Source organism: Pristis pectinata, chromosome 1 (assembly GCF_009764475.1).
Source record: "Pristis pectinata isolate sPriPec2 chromosome 1, sPriPec2.1.pri, whole genome shotgun sequence".
Lineage (NCBI taxonomy): Eukaryota > Metazoa > Chordata > Chondrichthyes > Rhinopristiformes > Pristidae > Pristis > Pristis pectinata.
In genome coordinates, this window is record NC_067405.1 from 4,730,852 (window position 1) to 4,748,198 (window position 17,347).

The following is a 17,347-nucleotide window of genomic DNA, read 5'->3' on the forward strand; positions in this document are numbered from 1 at the left end:
CCCGGCCAACATTCCCCCGCCCACCCTTCCCTCCCCCGCATCCTTGTGACTGGAAAGTCACACATTTTTTAATATGATTTATGTTCTCTGTGGAACCAGACACCTCAAAAGCGAAGCTCTGATTTCATGATGGAATTACACCAGATGCTCCCCCTGGTGGACAGGCTGAGTTTTGCACAGACAGACCCCAAATGAACTCTCCAATTTCCCAAAGAAGGGTCCTGACCTGAAACGTTGACCGCCTGCTTTTCTCCACGGATGCTGCCTGGCCCGGTGAGTTCCTCCAGGATCATAGTGTTTCTCATCTAGATTCCAGCATCTGTAGTCCTTTGCTTCTCCAAATGTGAACCCAACTACAGTCTATGCCTTACCCCGTCCACAGTCTACAACATCCCAACCCATAGTCTCCACTACCATCACCCAGTGTTGAGGCCGCACTTGCAGTACTGAGTACGGCTTTGGTCACCCTGTAACAGAAAAGACGTGGTTAAACTGGAAAGAGTGCAGAAAAGATTTACGAGGAAGTTGTCAGGACTCGAGGGCCTGAGTTATAGGGAGAGGCTGTCCAGGCTGGGTCTTTATTCCTTGGAATATAGGAGAATGAGGGGAGACCTTATAGAAGTGTTTAAGGATATGAGAGGTGTAGATAAGGTGGACGATAACAGTCTTTTCCCCAGGGTAGGGGAGTCCAAAACTAGGGGACATAGATTTAGGGTGAGAGGGGAAAGATTTAAAAGGGACCCGAGGGGCAACTTTTTCACACAGAGGGTGGTGAGTGTATGGAACGAGCTGCCAGAGGAAGTGGGTGAGGGAGGTACAACAGGATCATTTAAGAAGCACTTGGATAGGTACATGGAGGGGTGGGGCTTGGAGGGATATGGGCTGAATGCAGGAGATTGGGACTAGTTGGGTGGGCACCATGGTCGGCATGGACTGGTTGGGCTGAAGGGCCTGTATCCGTGCTGTATTGTTCTATGACTCTATGATATTGTCTATCCCAACTCCACACATAGTGTACCCAACCCCTTGCACACAGATTACCCCATTCGATTCTGATCTCCCACCCCAATATACACCAACCACCTCCATAGACTACCCCAAACACACCCACAGTCTACACCGCCCTAACCCACAGAAGGAATGCAGCAGCTCTGCAAAGCCTTCTCAAGAGCATTTGGGGATGTGCAATAAATGCTGATGCCAAGATTCCAATAGAGGAATTATTGCCACTGGACAGCACAGTAGCAGGGCAAGAAGGGCCATTGCCTTCCTACTCCAGCAACCCGGGTTTGATCCTGACCTCCGTTCTTCCTGTAACTGAGTGAGTTTCCTCCGGGTACTCCACATTCCTCCTACATCTGAAGGACGCACAGGTAGTTGGCCGTTGTAAGTTGCCCTGAGTGAATTATAAGACTATTGAATGGTCCCCCTGTACGATAAGATGGACTCTTGACCTCACAATCTACCTCCTTATGACCTTGCACCTTATTGTCTGCCTGCACTGCACTTTCTCTGTAACTGTAACACTTTATTCTGCATTCTGTTATTGTTTTCCCTTGTACTACCTCGATGCACTGATGCAATCTGTATGGATGGTATGCAAAGCAAAGTTTTTCTCTGTACCCCGGGACATGTGACAGTAATAAACCAATTTACTGATTTATATTCTGCATTCTGTTATTGTTTTTCCTTTTGTACTATCTAGATGTACTTATGTATGGAATGATCTGTCTGGATGGCACACAAACAAAAGCTTTCACTGTACTCTGGAGCATCTGGATAGTAAAGACACCTACTTTAGACTAGTGTTTATTGACTACAGCTCTGCCTTCAATACAATAATCCCAAGCAAATTTGTCACCAAACTCCGAGACCTAGGACTCAACATCTCCCTCTGTAACTGGATCCTTGACTTCCTAACCAACAGACTGCAATCAGTGAGGATTCTCTCTTCTCTCCTCTTCCATCAGGTAGAAGATACAGGAGCCTGAGGGCACGTACCACCAGACTTAAGGACAGCTTCTACCCCACTGTGATAAGACTATTGAACGGTTCCCTTATACAATGAGATGGACTCTGATTTCACGATCTACCTTGTTGTGACCTTGCACCTTATTGCACTGCACGTTCTCTGTAGCTGCGACACTTTACTCTGTATTGTTATTGTTTTTACCTGTACTACATCAATGCACCTTGTACTAACTCAATGTAACTGCACTGTGTAATGAATTGACCTGTACGATCGGTATGCAAGACAAGTTTTTCACTGTACCTCGGTACGAGTGACAATAATAAACCAATACCAATACCAATACTTTGGTACATGTGACAATATTTGGTGAGTGAATGTCCATCAGACCACCTTCAGGGGTATGGATCTCCTGGTAATGACCATCAATCAGAGGAGTCCATGCCCAGTGATCTCAATGCCCTGACTGGTGGAGTGATGGTCATTCCTTCACCCAACCAGTATGTCCCTGCCCCGCCCCTACTCTCCACGACCACCAATCAGGGAATGACCATCAGTCTTGCCCGCCAATCGGCCTGGTCTGTGGATGATTGACAGGCTGAACCCGCCCACTTGGGGAGTGATTGACATCCCTGCTCCACCCCTGGGTGAGTGATTGACATCCCAGCCTCCTGCTCCTGAATAGCGATTGACAGCTAGGTCCCGCCCCCGCTCTATCCATTGATTGACAGGTACGCCTCGGTGTGATTGACAGCCCGGTACCGCCTCCCTCATCTGGATTGACATGCTAACACCCCAGTGATTGATTGACATCTAGGTCACGCCCCCTCGCGTGATTGGCTGATTGACCGTCCGTCCACGCCGGATGAGTGATTGACATCCAAACGCCCGAATGATCGATTGAAATCTAGCTCACGCCCCCCTCAGGATTGGTTAATCGTTATTGACGTCACGCGCCCCCTCGGGATTGGTGGATTGGCAGACCGGGCCCCGCCCCCCGTCTCCTCACTCCCCACCGTGGGTCAGAGTTGGGAGCCGGCGGCAGCGATGCAGGTGAGTGGATATGGCGGGGGATCGGGGAGCCCGGGCCGGAGCCGCTACCCGGGTCGGGGGAGGTCGTCCACTCGAGGGGAGAGGGGGCGGGATGACCCGGGGCAGCTGCTGCCACCCCGCCGCGGGTCAGCCGGGGGCCGAGTGGCCGCAGGGCCTGGTCGCCCGGTGAATTCTGACCCCCGCCGACTGGCTCAGGTTAATTGATTGGTATTGATTTATTATTGTCACTTGTACCGAGTTACAGTGAAAAACTTCTCTTGCGTACCGTTCGTACAGGTCAATTCATTACACGGTACAGTTACATTGAGGTGGTACGGGGTGCACTGAGGTGGTACGGGGTGCATTGAGGTGGTGCAGGGTGCATTGGGTTAGTACGGGGTGCATTGAGGTGGTACGGGGTGCATTGGGTTAGTACGGGGTGCATTGAGGTGGTACGGGGTGCATTGGGTTAGTATGGGGTGCATTGAGGTGGTACGGGGTGCATTGAGGTGGTGCAGGGTGCATTGGGTTAGTACGGGGTGCATTGAGGTGGTACGGGGTGCATTGGGTTAGTACGGGGTGCATTGAGGTGGTACGGGGTGCATTGGGTTAGTACGGGGTGCATTGAGGTGGTACGGGGTGCATTGGGTTAGTACGGGGTGCATTGGGTTAGTACGGGGTGCATTGAGGTGGTACGGGGTGCATTGGGTTAGTACGGGGTGCATTGAGGTGGTATGGGGTGCATTGGGTTAGTACGGGGTGCATTGAGGTGGTACGGGGTGCATTGAGGTGATGCAGGGTGCATCGGGTTAGTATGGGGTGCATTGAGGTGGTACAGGGTGCATCGGGTTAGTATGGGGTGCATTGAGGTGGTACAGGGTGCATTGGGTTAGTACAGGGTGCATTGAGGTGGTACAGGGTAAAAGCAATAACAGAATGGAGTAAAGTGTCACAGCTACAGAGAAAATGCACTGCAATAAGGTGCAAGGTCTATTGAAATCTCTGGCTTGCACGGAGCTCATGATGAGCATGATAATAATAGTGCAAAACAGCAGAATGGTGCAAACACACGCAAGGTGCTGGAGGAACTCAGCAGGTCCAGCAGCATCTATTGGTTTATTATTGTCACTTGTATTGAGGTACGGTGAAAAACTTGTATTGGTTTATTATTGTCACTTGTACCGAGGTACAGTGAAAAGCTTGTCTTACAAACCGATCGTGCAGGTCAATTCATTACACAGTGCAGTTACACTGAGTTAGTACAGAGTGCATTGAGGTAGTACAGGTATAAGATAAGATACTTTTATTAGTCATATGTACATCGAAACACACAGTGAAATGCATCTTTTTGCGTAGAATGTTCTGGGGGCAGCCTGCAACTGTCGCCACGCTTCCGGCGCCAACATAGCACATGCCCACAACTTCGTAACCCGTACGTCTTTGGAATGTGGGAGGAAACTGGAGCACCCGGAGGAAACCCACGCAGACACGGGGAGAACATGCAAACTCCTTATAGGCAGCGGCCGGAATTAAACCTGGGTCGCTGGCACTGTAATAGTGTTATGCTAACTGCTAAACTACCGTGCCTGCCGTACTGTATAGAGTAAAGTGTCACAGCTACAGGGACGTGGATTGTAGGTAGGTGCAAGGTCACAACAAGGTAGATTGTGAGGTCAGAGTCCATCTCAACGTATAAAGGAACCATTCAATATTCTTATCACCGTGGGATAGAAGCTGTCCTTGAGCCTGGTGGTACGTGCCCTCAGGCTCCTGTATCTTCTGCCTGATGGGAGAGGAGAAAAGAGAGAATGACCCAGGTGGGTGGGGTCTTTGATTATGCTGGCTGCTCCACCAAGGCAGCGAGAGATATAGACAGAGTCCATGGAGGCGAGACTGGTTTCTGTGACGTTCTGGGCTGTGTCCACAACTCTCTGCAGTTTCTGGAGGGAGATGAACAGTTGACGTTTCAGGTCGAGACCCTTCTTCAGGACTGGAAAGGAAGAGGGCAGAAGCATAATGGTGCAAAGATTGTAGTGCAATCTGAAGTATTGGTTATTGCTTTATTACTGTCACTTGGTAGTGTAGTGGTTAGTGTAACGCTATTACAGCGCCAGCGACCTGGGTTCAATTCCCACTGCTGTCTGTAAGGAGTTTGTACGTTCTCCACGTGCCTGCATGGGTTTCCTCCGGGTGCTCCAGTTTCGTCCTGCATTCCAAAGACATACGGGTTAGGAGTTGTGGGCATGCTGTTGGCGCCAGAAGAGAGGTGACACTTGCGGGCTGCCCCCAGAACATTGTCAGTAATGCAAAAAGACACATTTCACTATGTGTTTCATTGCACATGTGACTAATAAATAAATATCTTATCTTATACCGAGGTACAGTGAAAAGGTTGTCTTGCATACAGTGCAAAAAGAAATGCTAAAGTGACAATAACTGGGTAAATTAGTTTATTACTGTTACATGTACTGAGGTACAGTTAAAAACTTTTTTGCATGTCATCTATACAGATCATTTCATCACATCAGTGCATTGAGGTGGTACAAGGGAAAACAATAACAATGTGGAGTATTGGAATCAGATTAGATAATAAGGTGCAAGGGCCGTAACAAAGCAGATTGTGAGGTCAAGAGTCCATCTTATCGTACTAGGGAACTGTTCAATAGTCTTAAAACATCGGGATAGAAGCTGTCCTTGAGCCTGGTGGTACATGCTTTCAGGCTTGGGGGGGGTGGGGGGAGGAAGAGAGAATGTCTGGGGCAGGTGGGATCTTTGATTATGATGGCTAATTTACTGAGGCAGTGAGAAGTGTAGAATAACTGAGGGAAGATAGAATTAAGAGTTTGAGAATGTAGAAAGTAATTCCACAGCTAGTCTGTCAGGTCTGCAAACTTTCCAGTGTTTATTTTCATTTCAGGGTGCGTCATCTTCCTCATCGTTGGCAGGTGTCCTAAAGAAAATAGACTGTAGATATTCAGGAAGGTCAGACAGCACCTGTGACGAAATAAAAGAGCTCACATTTGCACCTTGACTGTTCCCAGAATGTTAATTCTGTTTTGCTTTTGTCCATATTTTTATTGCAGATCTGCAGTATTTTGTTTTTTAACCTCCAGTGTCCAGTTTGCTTCCCACTGGCTCTCGCTAGCAAAGGACAGTACAGTGACTTTAGTTGAGGATGGAAGTAAGGATATGGAGGCTTTGGGGAGTGCAGAAGAGGTTCACCAGGATACCGCCAGGACTAGGGAGTATTAGCTATAAGGAGTGGTTGGGCTAACTTGGATTATTTTCTCTGGAGTGCAAATCCTTCCTGTAATGGGGTGACCAGAAATGAGTCCAGTACTCCAGTTGCGACCTAACCAGAATTTTATGAAGCTGCAACATAACTTATTGACTGGCCTGCTGAGTTCCTCCAGCATCATTGTGTTTTTCATCTAGATTCCAGCATCTGCAGTCCTTTGTTTCTCTAACTTATTGACTGTTGAACTCAATGCCTTAAGCATGCCATAAGCCTTCTTTACCACCCTATCAACCTGTGCAGCTACTGTACTTTCAGGGAGCTGTTGGGCTGGGACCCCAAGATCCCTCTGTATATCAATACTGTTAAGGGTCCTGCTATTAACAGTATACTGTCCCTTTACATTTGATCTCCCAAAGTGCAACACCTCACATTTAGCTGGTTTAAACTCCATCTGCCATTTCTCTGCCCATATCTGCAATTGATCTGTATCCTGCCACTCCAGTGCACGTTGCCATTGTCTACCTTGGTAGAAATGGTCGCAGATTTGGGGTGTGACGTTGAAGAAGTCATGGTGAAACTGGAATTGTAGTCTTGTTGCTTTTAATCTTATGCTCTTCAACTTTTAGGCCGCAGCTAAGAAAAGTTTGAAAGACGCAGTGCAGAATGCTGCTAAGGAGTTCCTGGCCTTTGTGGATGAGGGGGTGTCTCCTTATCATGGTAAGTTGATCCTGTTGTTTTTTTTAAACCTGAGGACATGCAGCTACCTGTTCCTTTCTGAGCCCTTATTACCATAACTACAGACCTGTATTCAAAGTCAAAGTTCAGTTTATTGTCATCTGCACAAGTCCATGCATGTACAGGTGCAATGAAAAACTTAACTTGCAGCAGCATCACAGGCACAGAGCACCAGATAAGCAGCATTCACATAAATTAAACATAAATTATGCACAATTTTTACAAGAAAACACAACAAGGTCCATTTTAGTGCAGAGTGATCCAAGTGGTCATAGTGTTGCTAAACTGTAGTGATTGGTTGTGCTGGTTGGTTCAAGAACGAATGGTTGAAGGGAAGTAGCTGTTCCTGAACCTGGTGGTGTGGGACTTCAGGCTTGTGTACCTCCTGCCCGATGGGAGCTGTGAAATGATGGCACGGCCTGAATAATGAATGTTGCCACCTTGAGGCAGTGCCTCCTGTAGGTAGGACTGATTGTGTATCCCAGTGATTGTGTAACAAAAGAAAACTACTGCAATCATTCGCTATGTGAAATTGAAACAAAAATTGCAGATCTGGTATAGTTTCTGGAGAGGGAGTTACCATTTCGAGTCTAATGTCTTTTCATCAGAATTGGAGCTCAAAGTGTACAATTTTTGAATGAATAGAGAGCAAGGCAGGGGGTAAGATCCTCCTGGTGCTCCAGTTTCCTCCCACATTCCAAAGGCGTACGGGTTAGGAAGTTGTGGGCGTGTTATGTTGGCGTCGGAAGTGTGGCGACACTTGCAGGCTGCCCCCAGAACACTCTATGCAAAAGACCCATTTTACTGTGCGTTTTGATGTACATGTGACTGATGAAGAAATCTTATCTTGTAGTTGGAGTTGAGCAGCATCTGTGGAGAGCGAGAAGGGGTTAAGGTTTCACTTCTGATGAAGGGTCATCAACATGAAACATTAGCTCTGCTTCTTTCTCTGTGGATGCTGTCTGACCTGCTGAGTGCTTTGAGCATTTCCTGTTATTTCTGTTGAGTCCAGAGGTGTGTCTTCATCTGAGGGACCGATATTTCCTGTCTGGCCCATCATCTAGTACAGCCCCTATCATTTCAATGGGGTTGCTGGCCTATGTTAGAAAGGTTGGTTTAGTCTTTTAGTTTATTGTTCTTTATTTTGCTATATATCAATGAATCTAATATGTTTTTAAATACTGTACATTTATTTTAAATTATTATTTAAATCAATTTCAACTTTTTTTAAGTGGCTCTAATTATCAGAGCAGTTCTACGTTGTTACCATACTGATTTGAAGGAGAGATGGGCATTCTTCTGGTGGTCTGGCTTGTATTTAGCAGTATAGTTCACAACCTGATATTAATGCTACGCACACAAAATGCTGGAGGACCTCAGCGGGTCAGGCAGCATCTATGGAGGGGAATGAACAGGCGATGTTCCAGGTCGAGACCCTTCATCAGGACTGGAAAGGAAGAGGGCGGAAGCCAGAATAAAAGGGTGGGGGGAGGAGCACGAGCTGGCAGGTGATAGGTGAGTCCAGGTGAGAGGGGGAGGGTAGATAGGTGGGGGAGGAGAGATGAAAGGGAATGATGTGGGAAGCTGGGAGGTGTTAGGTAGAAGAGGCAAAGGGCTGAAGAAGAAGGAATCTGATAGGAAAGGACAGTAGACCATGAAATAAAGGGAGGGAGGTAGGCAGGTCGTGAGGGCAGGGGAGGGGGAAGAGAATGGGCCACAGGAATTCTGCCTTCTTCCTTTCCAGTGCTGATGACGGGTCTCAGCCCGAAACATCGACTGTTTATTTCCCTCCATAGATGCTGCCTGACCTGCTGAGTTCCTCCAGCATTTTGCATGTGTTGCTTCAGATTTCCAGCATCTGCAGTCTCTCTTGTGTCTCTGATATTAATGCCATTTGTGGGAGCTTCCTGTGTACAATTTAACTGCCACATTTCCTGCTCTACGGTGGTGTTTACACTTCTCGGCTCCTTCATTGGTTGTTTAGAACCTTGAGATGCTCTGAGGTGTGAAGATGCAAAGACACCTTTGTTTTGAAGTCGAGAGTTACCAACTCATTAAAGCTGTGTGGTAGTAGTAGTTTGAGGGACTGTTGGTGAACTCCTCCACTTAATGCAGGAAAAAAAACTGCTGGGGGAGCTCAGCGGGTCAGGCAGCATTTGTGGAGGCAGGGAGTTGGTCGACGTTTCAGGTCGAGACCCTACATTGCATCATCTGTACTCACCTGCGTCTCCTCCACTTACTATGTCTCTCTCACATACCCTATCCTTTTCACTCTGTCGGGGCTGAAGGTGCAGTAGCACTAAAGCCTTTGTATAGGTCTTCCATTTTGCAATGGAAGGGTGGTTTAGTGGGAAGCGTACCTGCTCTGAGTTGTGCACTTGTGGGTTCAGATGTTCAAGTCATTCCACTAACTGCCTTTTGGATGACACATCGAGGCGTGGCCAGCCTGTCTCTCAAAGTGAGAAAATCTCACTGCATTCACTGGCAAAGGGAGGGCATTCTGACTTGATCCTAAGCCACATACCTGCCTCGTTGCCAGAGGTCGTTGCTGTTTGGAAAAAAAGACTTGTGCATTGCTTCTGTTTTTCTTTCTATTTGGGGTAAGTTACACCCAAAACATTAATCTCTCTCCTTGCACCACAATAAACATTACTGTATCTGAAGTTTCCTTTAAGATTTATTGCACCTCCCCTTCGTGGTAGATGTTCCTTAATGGACGGAGATGTTTTGTTGTTGTTTCCCCAAATTTTGATCAAAGTCATTAGAGACTCAGAATATCAGGGATAACTTCTAGGTTGAGACGCAAGAGGCTGGAATCTGGAGCAGCACCCAAGATGCTGGAGGAACTCGGTGGGTTAGGCAGCATCTGATGAGGAAAATGGACAGTTGACATTTTAGATCGGGACCCTTCTGAATGGAACGTGCTGCCAGGGTTGGTAGTGGAAGCAGATACAATAGTGGTGTTCAAGAGGCTTTTAGATAGGTGGATGAACATGGAGGGATTTGGGTCATATCCCACAGGCAGAAGCAATTAGTTTAACTTGGCATCATGCTCTGGGCCAAAGGGCCTGTTCCTGAGCTGTACTGGTCGATGTATAATGGGTGATTGTCATCTAGAATTGCACAAGGCTGGGGTCAAAAGTGAAAGTTGGTTTGCATAATGTCTGCACTAAGCTCAGAAAATATCAAACTCAGCAATTCCATTATTGTGCAACTTTTCTCTCCAAGATCTCGTGCTGGCTGTGTTTGTCCAGCTTATCTCCTTGTAACCACTGTAAACATGTGTTTGCCCTGAAGGTGACTGCCATGAGACCCAGAGTTGACATAGGAAAAGCTTTTTTTAATACAGTGAGTCACCAGGAATTGGAATGCACTGCTTGAGAAAGTGCACTTCATAAAGAAGGTGCTTTACTTTCTCAGAAGGTTAAGGAGGTGTGGCTTGTCATCTAACACTAACAGACTTCTACAGATGTACTGTTGAAAGTATCCTGACTGGTTGTAATTTGAAATCACAGGAACATAAGCTGCAGAGAGTAGTGGACTCAGCCCAATACATCACAGGCACATCTCTCCCCACCATCAGTAGTATCTACAGGAGCTGCTGCCTCAAGAAGGCAACAACCATCATCAAAGATCCCCACCACCCGGGCCATGCCATCTTCTCGCAGCTACCGTCGGGCAGGAGGTACAGAAGCCTGAAGTCCCACACCACTGGGTTCAGGAACAGCTACTTCCCTGCAACCATTTGGTTCTTGAACCAACTTGCACAACCCTGATCACTACCTCAGTCCAGCAACACTATGAGCACCTTGCACTATAATGCACTTTGTTTTTATTTTGTTATAATTGTGTTCTTCCTTGTAAAATTGTGTATAACGTGTTTAATTTGTTTTCTTGTGAATGCTGTTTATCTGATGCTATGTGCCTGATGCTGCTGCAAGTAAGTTTTTCACTGCACCTGTGCACACATGGACTTGTGCATATGACAATAAATTTGACCTTGATAGGGAGGGAAAAACAGGCGTAATAGCAATTCTCAAAGGAGTATTGGATAAATACAAGTTGGAAAAGAATTCTAGGGGCAGATCAGGAGTATGAAACCGACTGGGTTGCTATTCATGGTGTTAGGGCAGGCTCGAGGGGCTGATGGCCTTGTGTGGTGTTCAGCTCTGCGATGTTTGTGCTGCTGCCCATTCACACCTAATCATTCTGAGCTTGCCAACCTATCCTGGTCCATCAATGCCTTGATTTTAAAATTCACTGCCATGATTAGAACATAGAAAACCTACAGCACAATTCAGGCCCTTCAGCCCACAAAGCTGTGCCGAACATGTCCCTACCTTAGAAATTACTAGGCTTACCCATAGCCCTCTATTTTTCTCAGCTCCATGTACCTATCCAAAAGTCTCTTAAAAGACCCTATCGTATCAGCCTCCACCACCGCTGATGGTAGCCCATTCCACGCACTCGCCACTCTCTGAGTAAAATACTTACCCCCGACATCTCCTCTATACCTACTCCCCAGCACCTTAAACCTGTGTCCTCTTGTGGCCACCATTGCAGCCCTGTGGGGGAAAAGGCTCTGACTATCTACCCGATCAATACCTCTCATCATCTTATACACCTCTATTAGGTCCCCCCTCATCCTCCGTCGCTCCAAGGAGAAAAGGCTCAGTTCCCTCAACCTGTTTTCATAAGGCATGCTCCCCAATCCCGGCAACATCCTTGTAAATCTCCTCTACACCCTTCCGTATCTTTCCTGTAGTGAGGCGACCAGACCTGAGCACAGTGCTCCAAGTGGGGTCTGACCAGGGTCCTATACAGCTGCAACATTACCTCTTGATTTTAAAACCTTTCATGCCCTCGCCTTTCCCCTTTCCCCATTTCCACCTACAGCACTAAATAATGAAACGAAATAAGCTGGGGCTTTTTTTTTCCCCTGGAGTGAAGGAAGCTGAGAGGTGACCTGTTAGATGTATTTAAAATCATGATGGGTATTAATAAGTTGAATGCACAGTCTTTTTCCCAGGGAGGGGAGTCCCAAACTAGAGGGCAGAGGCTTAAGGTGAGAGGGGAAAGATTTAAAGGGGACCTGAGAGGCAACTTTTTCACGTGAGAGGGTGGAGGGTGTATGGAATGAGCTGCCAGAGGAAGTGGTAGAGGCGGGTGCAATTGCAATGTTTAAAAGGTACTTGGAAAGGTTCAGAGAGATATGGGCCAAACAAGCAAATGTCTATCCCAGCTATTCCCATATTGGTTGGCATGGATGAGTTGGGCCAAAGGGCCTGTTTCTGTGTGAAGTAAAACAAAATAAAATGGGATTAGTTTAAATGGGTGTTTGATCAGTGTGGACGCAGTGGAACATAGGGCCTAGTTCTGTGCTGTATAATTCTATAAACCCCCACCACATCCCTCCAAGATCACTATGGTCGTCCACTACAGAGAAGGGTGCTGAAATGTACAATTTGGATGGGGACAATGACAGACATTTACAGAGGGAAGTATTTTCAAGATCCCATCAGAACATTTGATATGGAGGCTCTGTACTAAAACACAGACTGTGAATTCAAATCCCAGCACGGCATGCTGTGGATTTAAATTTCAATAAGTTAACTTGTAAATTGGAACAAATGGAAATCGTTGTTAAAAACAGTAAAAATCAGCAGCTCGTTGTTTGTGGAAGGGTCAGCTGTCAATATACAACTGCTGATCAGGCACTTGGTGGCTGGTTCTTACAGACTCATAGAGTCAAACAACATGGAAGCAGGCTATTCAGCCCACCATGTCCATGATGACCAGCGTGGGCACCCATCTGCAATATCCCTTCTTCCAGCACTTGGTTCATAGCCTTGTTCCCCGCAGCTTGTGTATGAAATGAACACAACCCAGGTTCTTGATTGGTAAGGCTCTGTAGGGTTACAAGGAGAAGGCAGGAGAATGGGGTTGAAAAAAAATCAGCCATGATTGAATGGTGGAGCAGACTTGATGGGCCGAATGGCCTAATTCTTCTGCTGTTGGCCGAATGGTCTAATTCTTATGGTATTGCCCATATCTTATGAGGGCATTTATGAGGGCAACAGCTCTGCCCGGGAGCGCAAGAAACTGCGGAGAGTTGTGGGCACAGCTTAGCACATCACAGAAACCAGCCTCCCCTTCAGGGACTCTGTCTACACTTCTCGCTGCCTCAGGAAAGTAGTCAACATAATCAAAGACCCCACCCACTCCAGACATTCTCTCTTCTCCCCTCTCCCATCAGGCAGAAGATACAAAAGCCTGAAAGCAATACCACCAGGCTCAAGGACAGCTTCTACCCCACTGTGATAAGACTATTGAACAGTTCCCTTATAGGATGAGATGGACTCTTGACCTCTCAGTCTGGAGGCAAACAGGACCAGCTGTGATAGACATAACTATAAAATGTTGGCCTAGTCGAGTCAAGTTGAGTTTATTGTCATGTGCACAACTACAGTGAGGTACAGGTACAGTGAAAAACCTACTTGTAGCAGCAGCATCACAGGCACATAGGTACAGACAACACACAGAATATAAATTATACCACACAGTGAAAACAAAGCTCTTCCAAACCAAAACCTTGGTACAAAAACAAAGACACAATCGAAGATAAGTCGATGGTAGGCATGGCTGGAGCACTGTGTGCAGATCTGGTCACCACACTATAGGAAAGATGTGATTGCACTGAGAGGGGACACAGGAGATTCACTAGGATATTGCCTGGGATGGAACTGTTATGAGGAGAGAGTGGAGAGGCTGGGGTTTCCGGTCTGAATGGTAGGTATCCCGTCATCAGTTCATTGACTCACGATATCCGTACTTTTGTTCTTGCAGTTGTCGAAGAGTGCAAGCGGCGTCTCCGATCAGCTGGCTTCAAGGAGCTCAAGGAGACCGAACACTGGGATGTGAAACCTGCCAGTAAGGTGAGAGGCTGGGTGGGGAGGTGGGAAGCAGAAAAAAGGCAGTGACTCTCCCTGGGTTTTTCCGTCAAAAGCTGCCCACCCAGAAGCATGCACTAACAATCCAGAGAATCAAGCAGTGGTCGAGCATTGAGTTCAAATCAAAGTCGATTTTATTGTCATCTGCACAAGTACATGTGTGCACAGGTGCGATGAAAAACTTACTTACAGCAGCGTCACAGACACATAGCATCAGATATCCAACATTCACAAGAAGAACATAAACAATTTTTACAAGAAAGAACACAATTAGAACAAAAAAAATCCATCGTAGTACAAAGTGGTCATAGTGTTGCTAAACTGTAGTGATTAGGGTTGTGCAGGTTGGTTCAAGAACCAAATGGTTGAAGGGAAGTTGCTGTTCCTGAACCTGGTGGTGTGGGACTTCAGGCCTCTGTACCTCCTGCCCGATGGTAGCTGCGAGAAGATGGCATGGCCTGGATGTTGGGGATCTTTGATAGATCAACTGTTCTGGTCGCCTCATTATAGGAAGGATGTGGAAGTGTTGGAGAGGGTGCAGAGGAGATTTACCAGGCTGCTGCCTGGTTTAGAGAGCATGCATTATGAGGGCAGACTAAGGGAGCTAGGGCTTTACTCCTTCTCTCCAAAGAGAAGGATGAGAGGAGACATGATAGAGGTGTGCAAAATATTCAGAGGAATAGATAGAGTGGACAGCCAGCGCCTCTTTCCCAAGGCACCAATGCTTAATACAAGAGGGCATGGCTTTAAAGTAATGGATGGGAAGTTCAAGGGAGATATCAGAGGGAGGTTTTTTACCCAGAGAGTGGTTGGGGCATGGAATGCGCTGCCTGGGGCGGTGGTGGAGGCAGGTACTTTGGTCAAATTCAAGAGGTTACTAGATAAGCATATGGAGGAATTCAAAATAGAGGGATATGTGGGAGGAAGGGGTTAGATAGTCTTAGGCGAGGTTTCAATGTTGGCACATTGTGAGCCAAAGGGCCTGTATTGTGCTGTACTGTTCTAAACTGTCATAGCTATGGAATTTAAATTCAGTTCATTAAATAATCTGGATTAGCCTAAATAATATGACGGTGAAACTGCTGAACTGTCATAAAATCCTATCAAGGTCACAAATGTCCTCCAGTTGTTCTTACTGGACATTGCCTACTCAGGTTTCCAAATCAGATTTATTATCAGTAGCTCGCTCTGTTCCTGCACCTCTAAAATGGCGATCTGGAACTCCCAGTTGCAAGCGATGTTAATTCTCCCTTCCCATTCCCACACCGATCTGTCTGTCCTCCTCCTCTACTGCCAGAGTGAGGCCAAACACAAATTAAAGGCACAGCTCCTCATATTCTGCCTGGGTCATCTACAACCCGATAGTGTGAACATTGAATTCTCCATTTTCAGGTGACCTGCTCCCCTTCTCTCTCCTCCTGATCTACCCAGGTCTCTGTCTGTCTGTCTGTCTGTCTGTCTCTCTCTCCCTCCCTCCCTCCCTCTCTCTCTCTCTCTCTCTCACACTCACTCACACTCACACACACACTCACACACACACACACACACACACACACACCCTTCTTCCAAAGTACCCCCTTCCAACCCAGCTCTCCCATCTCCCAGTTTGTTTCCCCTCCCTCACCTACTCCATCACCCACATGCTCCTCCCACTGGGTCCCCCTCCCCTCCCCCTCCCCTCCCCCTCCCCCCCCCTCCCCCCCCCTCCCCTGTTTGTCGAACCTGCCACACATGTCAGATGGTGGGTAAACCAAATCAAAACCCCTGTGGCTCCTTTGAAACCAATTCCTGCTTTTGGTGAACCCTTTTCGAAGGTGATTGTGGACTGTGTTGGTCCATTACCAAAGGGACTTTCACTGAGTCTGTAACACCTCCCACCTAAAAAAAAATTTCCCAAGAAAATTTTAACCGCGCATAGTTAGTAATGTTAATAATTATCCTGCTACACAACTACAGGACTATCAGATTAGTACAGATACATGTTTCCCATTTAACATCGGGAAAGACAATCAGCAATCACATTATCTTTGCCTTTAATGTGAGTTATCATGAGATCAAACTCTTGCAAAATTAAACTCCAGTTTAACAGCCTTCTGTTCTTGTTCTTGACCCGGCTCAGAAACACCAATGGGTTATGATCTGTATACACAGTCAATGGTTTCTGAGCGGTGCAAACATATACACTGAAATGTTTGCAAGGCTAAAACAAGCGACAGTAATTCTTTCTCTATGGTGGAATAATTCTTTTGATGCTCATTAAATTTCTTTGAAAAGTAAGCTACAGGATGGTCAATATCATCAAGGTCACCCTTCTGCAACAACACAGCTCCTGCAGCTTCATCACTGTCATCTACTGCTAATGAAAATGGCTTTTCAAAGTCAGGTGTTTTGAGCACAGGATGGTAGCATAAAATGGCTTTCAGCTTCTTAAATGCTTCTTGACAAGAATCTGTCCAAACAAACTTTACTCCCCTCTTCAGAAGATTAGTTAGGGGAAGAGCAATATCAGCAAAATTTTTACAAAATTTTCGATAATATCCAACCATTCCCAAAATCTTCTAACAGTCCTCGTACCTGTGGGAATAGGGAACTCAGATATTGCTTGAACTTTTGCCTTGACCTACAACATAACCAAGATACGTCACAGTGGCATGGCCAAATTCACTTTTAGCCAAGTTAACTGTAGGGTTAGCCTTGGAAAGTCTTTCAAACAACCTTTCTAACGCAGAGATGTGATCCTCCCATGTATCATTCCCAGTCACTAAGTCGTCAATGTAGGCATCTGTATGTTTTAACCCATGAATCACTGAATTAATCATTCTTTGAAATGTTGCCGGAGCATTTTTCATTCCAAATGGCAAAACATTGTATTCATACAATCCAGAAGGGGTTACAAAGGCTGAAATTTCCCTTCCTCTATCTGTTAATGGAACACACCAGTACCCTTTTAATAGGTCAATCTTTGTAAGAAATTTTGCCTTTCCCACTCTGTCTATGCAATCATCCACCCTAGGAATAGGGTAAGCATCTGACTTTGTTACAGCATTCACTTTCCTGTAATCTGTGCAAAATCTAACAGTTCCATCAGGTTTAGGTACAATAACACAGGGCGAACTCCAATTTGAACTAGAATGTCTAATAATATCATTTTCCAACATGTATTTTATTTCCTGATCAACAAGTTGACTTTTTTCCACATTCATTCGATATGGGTGTTGTTTGATACATACACACACACTCTCTATCTTAAAGGGACTTTCACTGAGTCCATAACACCTCCCACCTAAAAAAAAATTTTCCCAAGAAAATTTTAACCACACATAGAGTTAGTAATGTTAATAATTATCATGCTACACAACTACAGACTATCAGATTAGTACAGATACATGTTTCCCATTTATGCAGCTGATTATACCAAGGTAA

The 17,347-nt window shown here is 46.2% G+C and overlaps 1 protein-coding gene across 1 annotated transcript in view; it reads left to right on the top strand.

Annotated features, from left to right (window-relative positions):
• The first annotated feature begins 2,964 nt into the window (after nt 1-2,964).
• dnpep (aspartyl aminopeptidase) overlaps nt 2,965-17,347 on the top strand; it is a 56,642-nt gene continuing 42,259 nt past the window's right edge. Inside the window, 3 exon segments of the mRNA XM_052014378.1 lie at nt 2,965-3,022; nt 6,866-6,956; nt 13,821-13,909. Coding sequence (XP_051870338.1) covers nt 3,017-3,022; nt 6,866-6,956; nt 13,821-13,909 — 186 coding nt within the window. The 5' untranslated portion in view covers nt 2,965-3,016.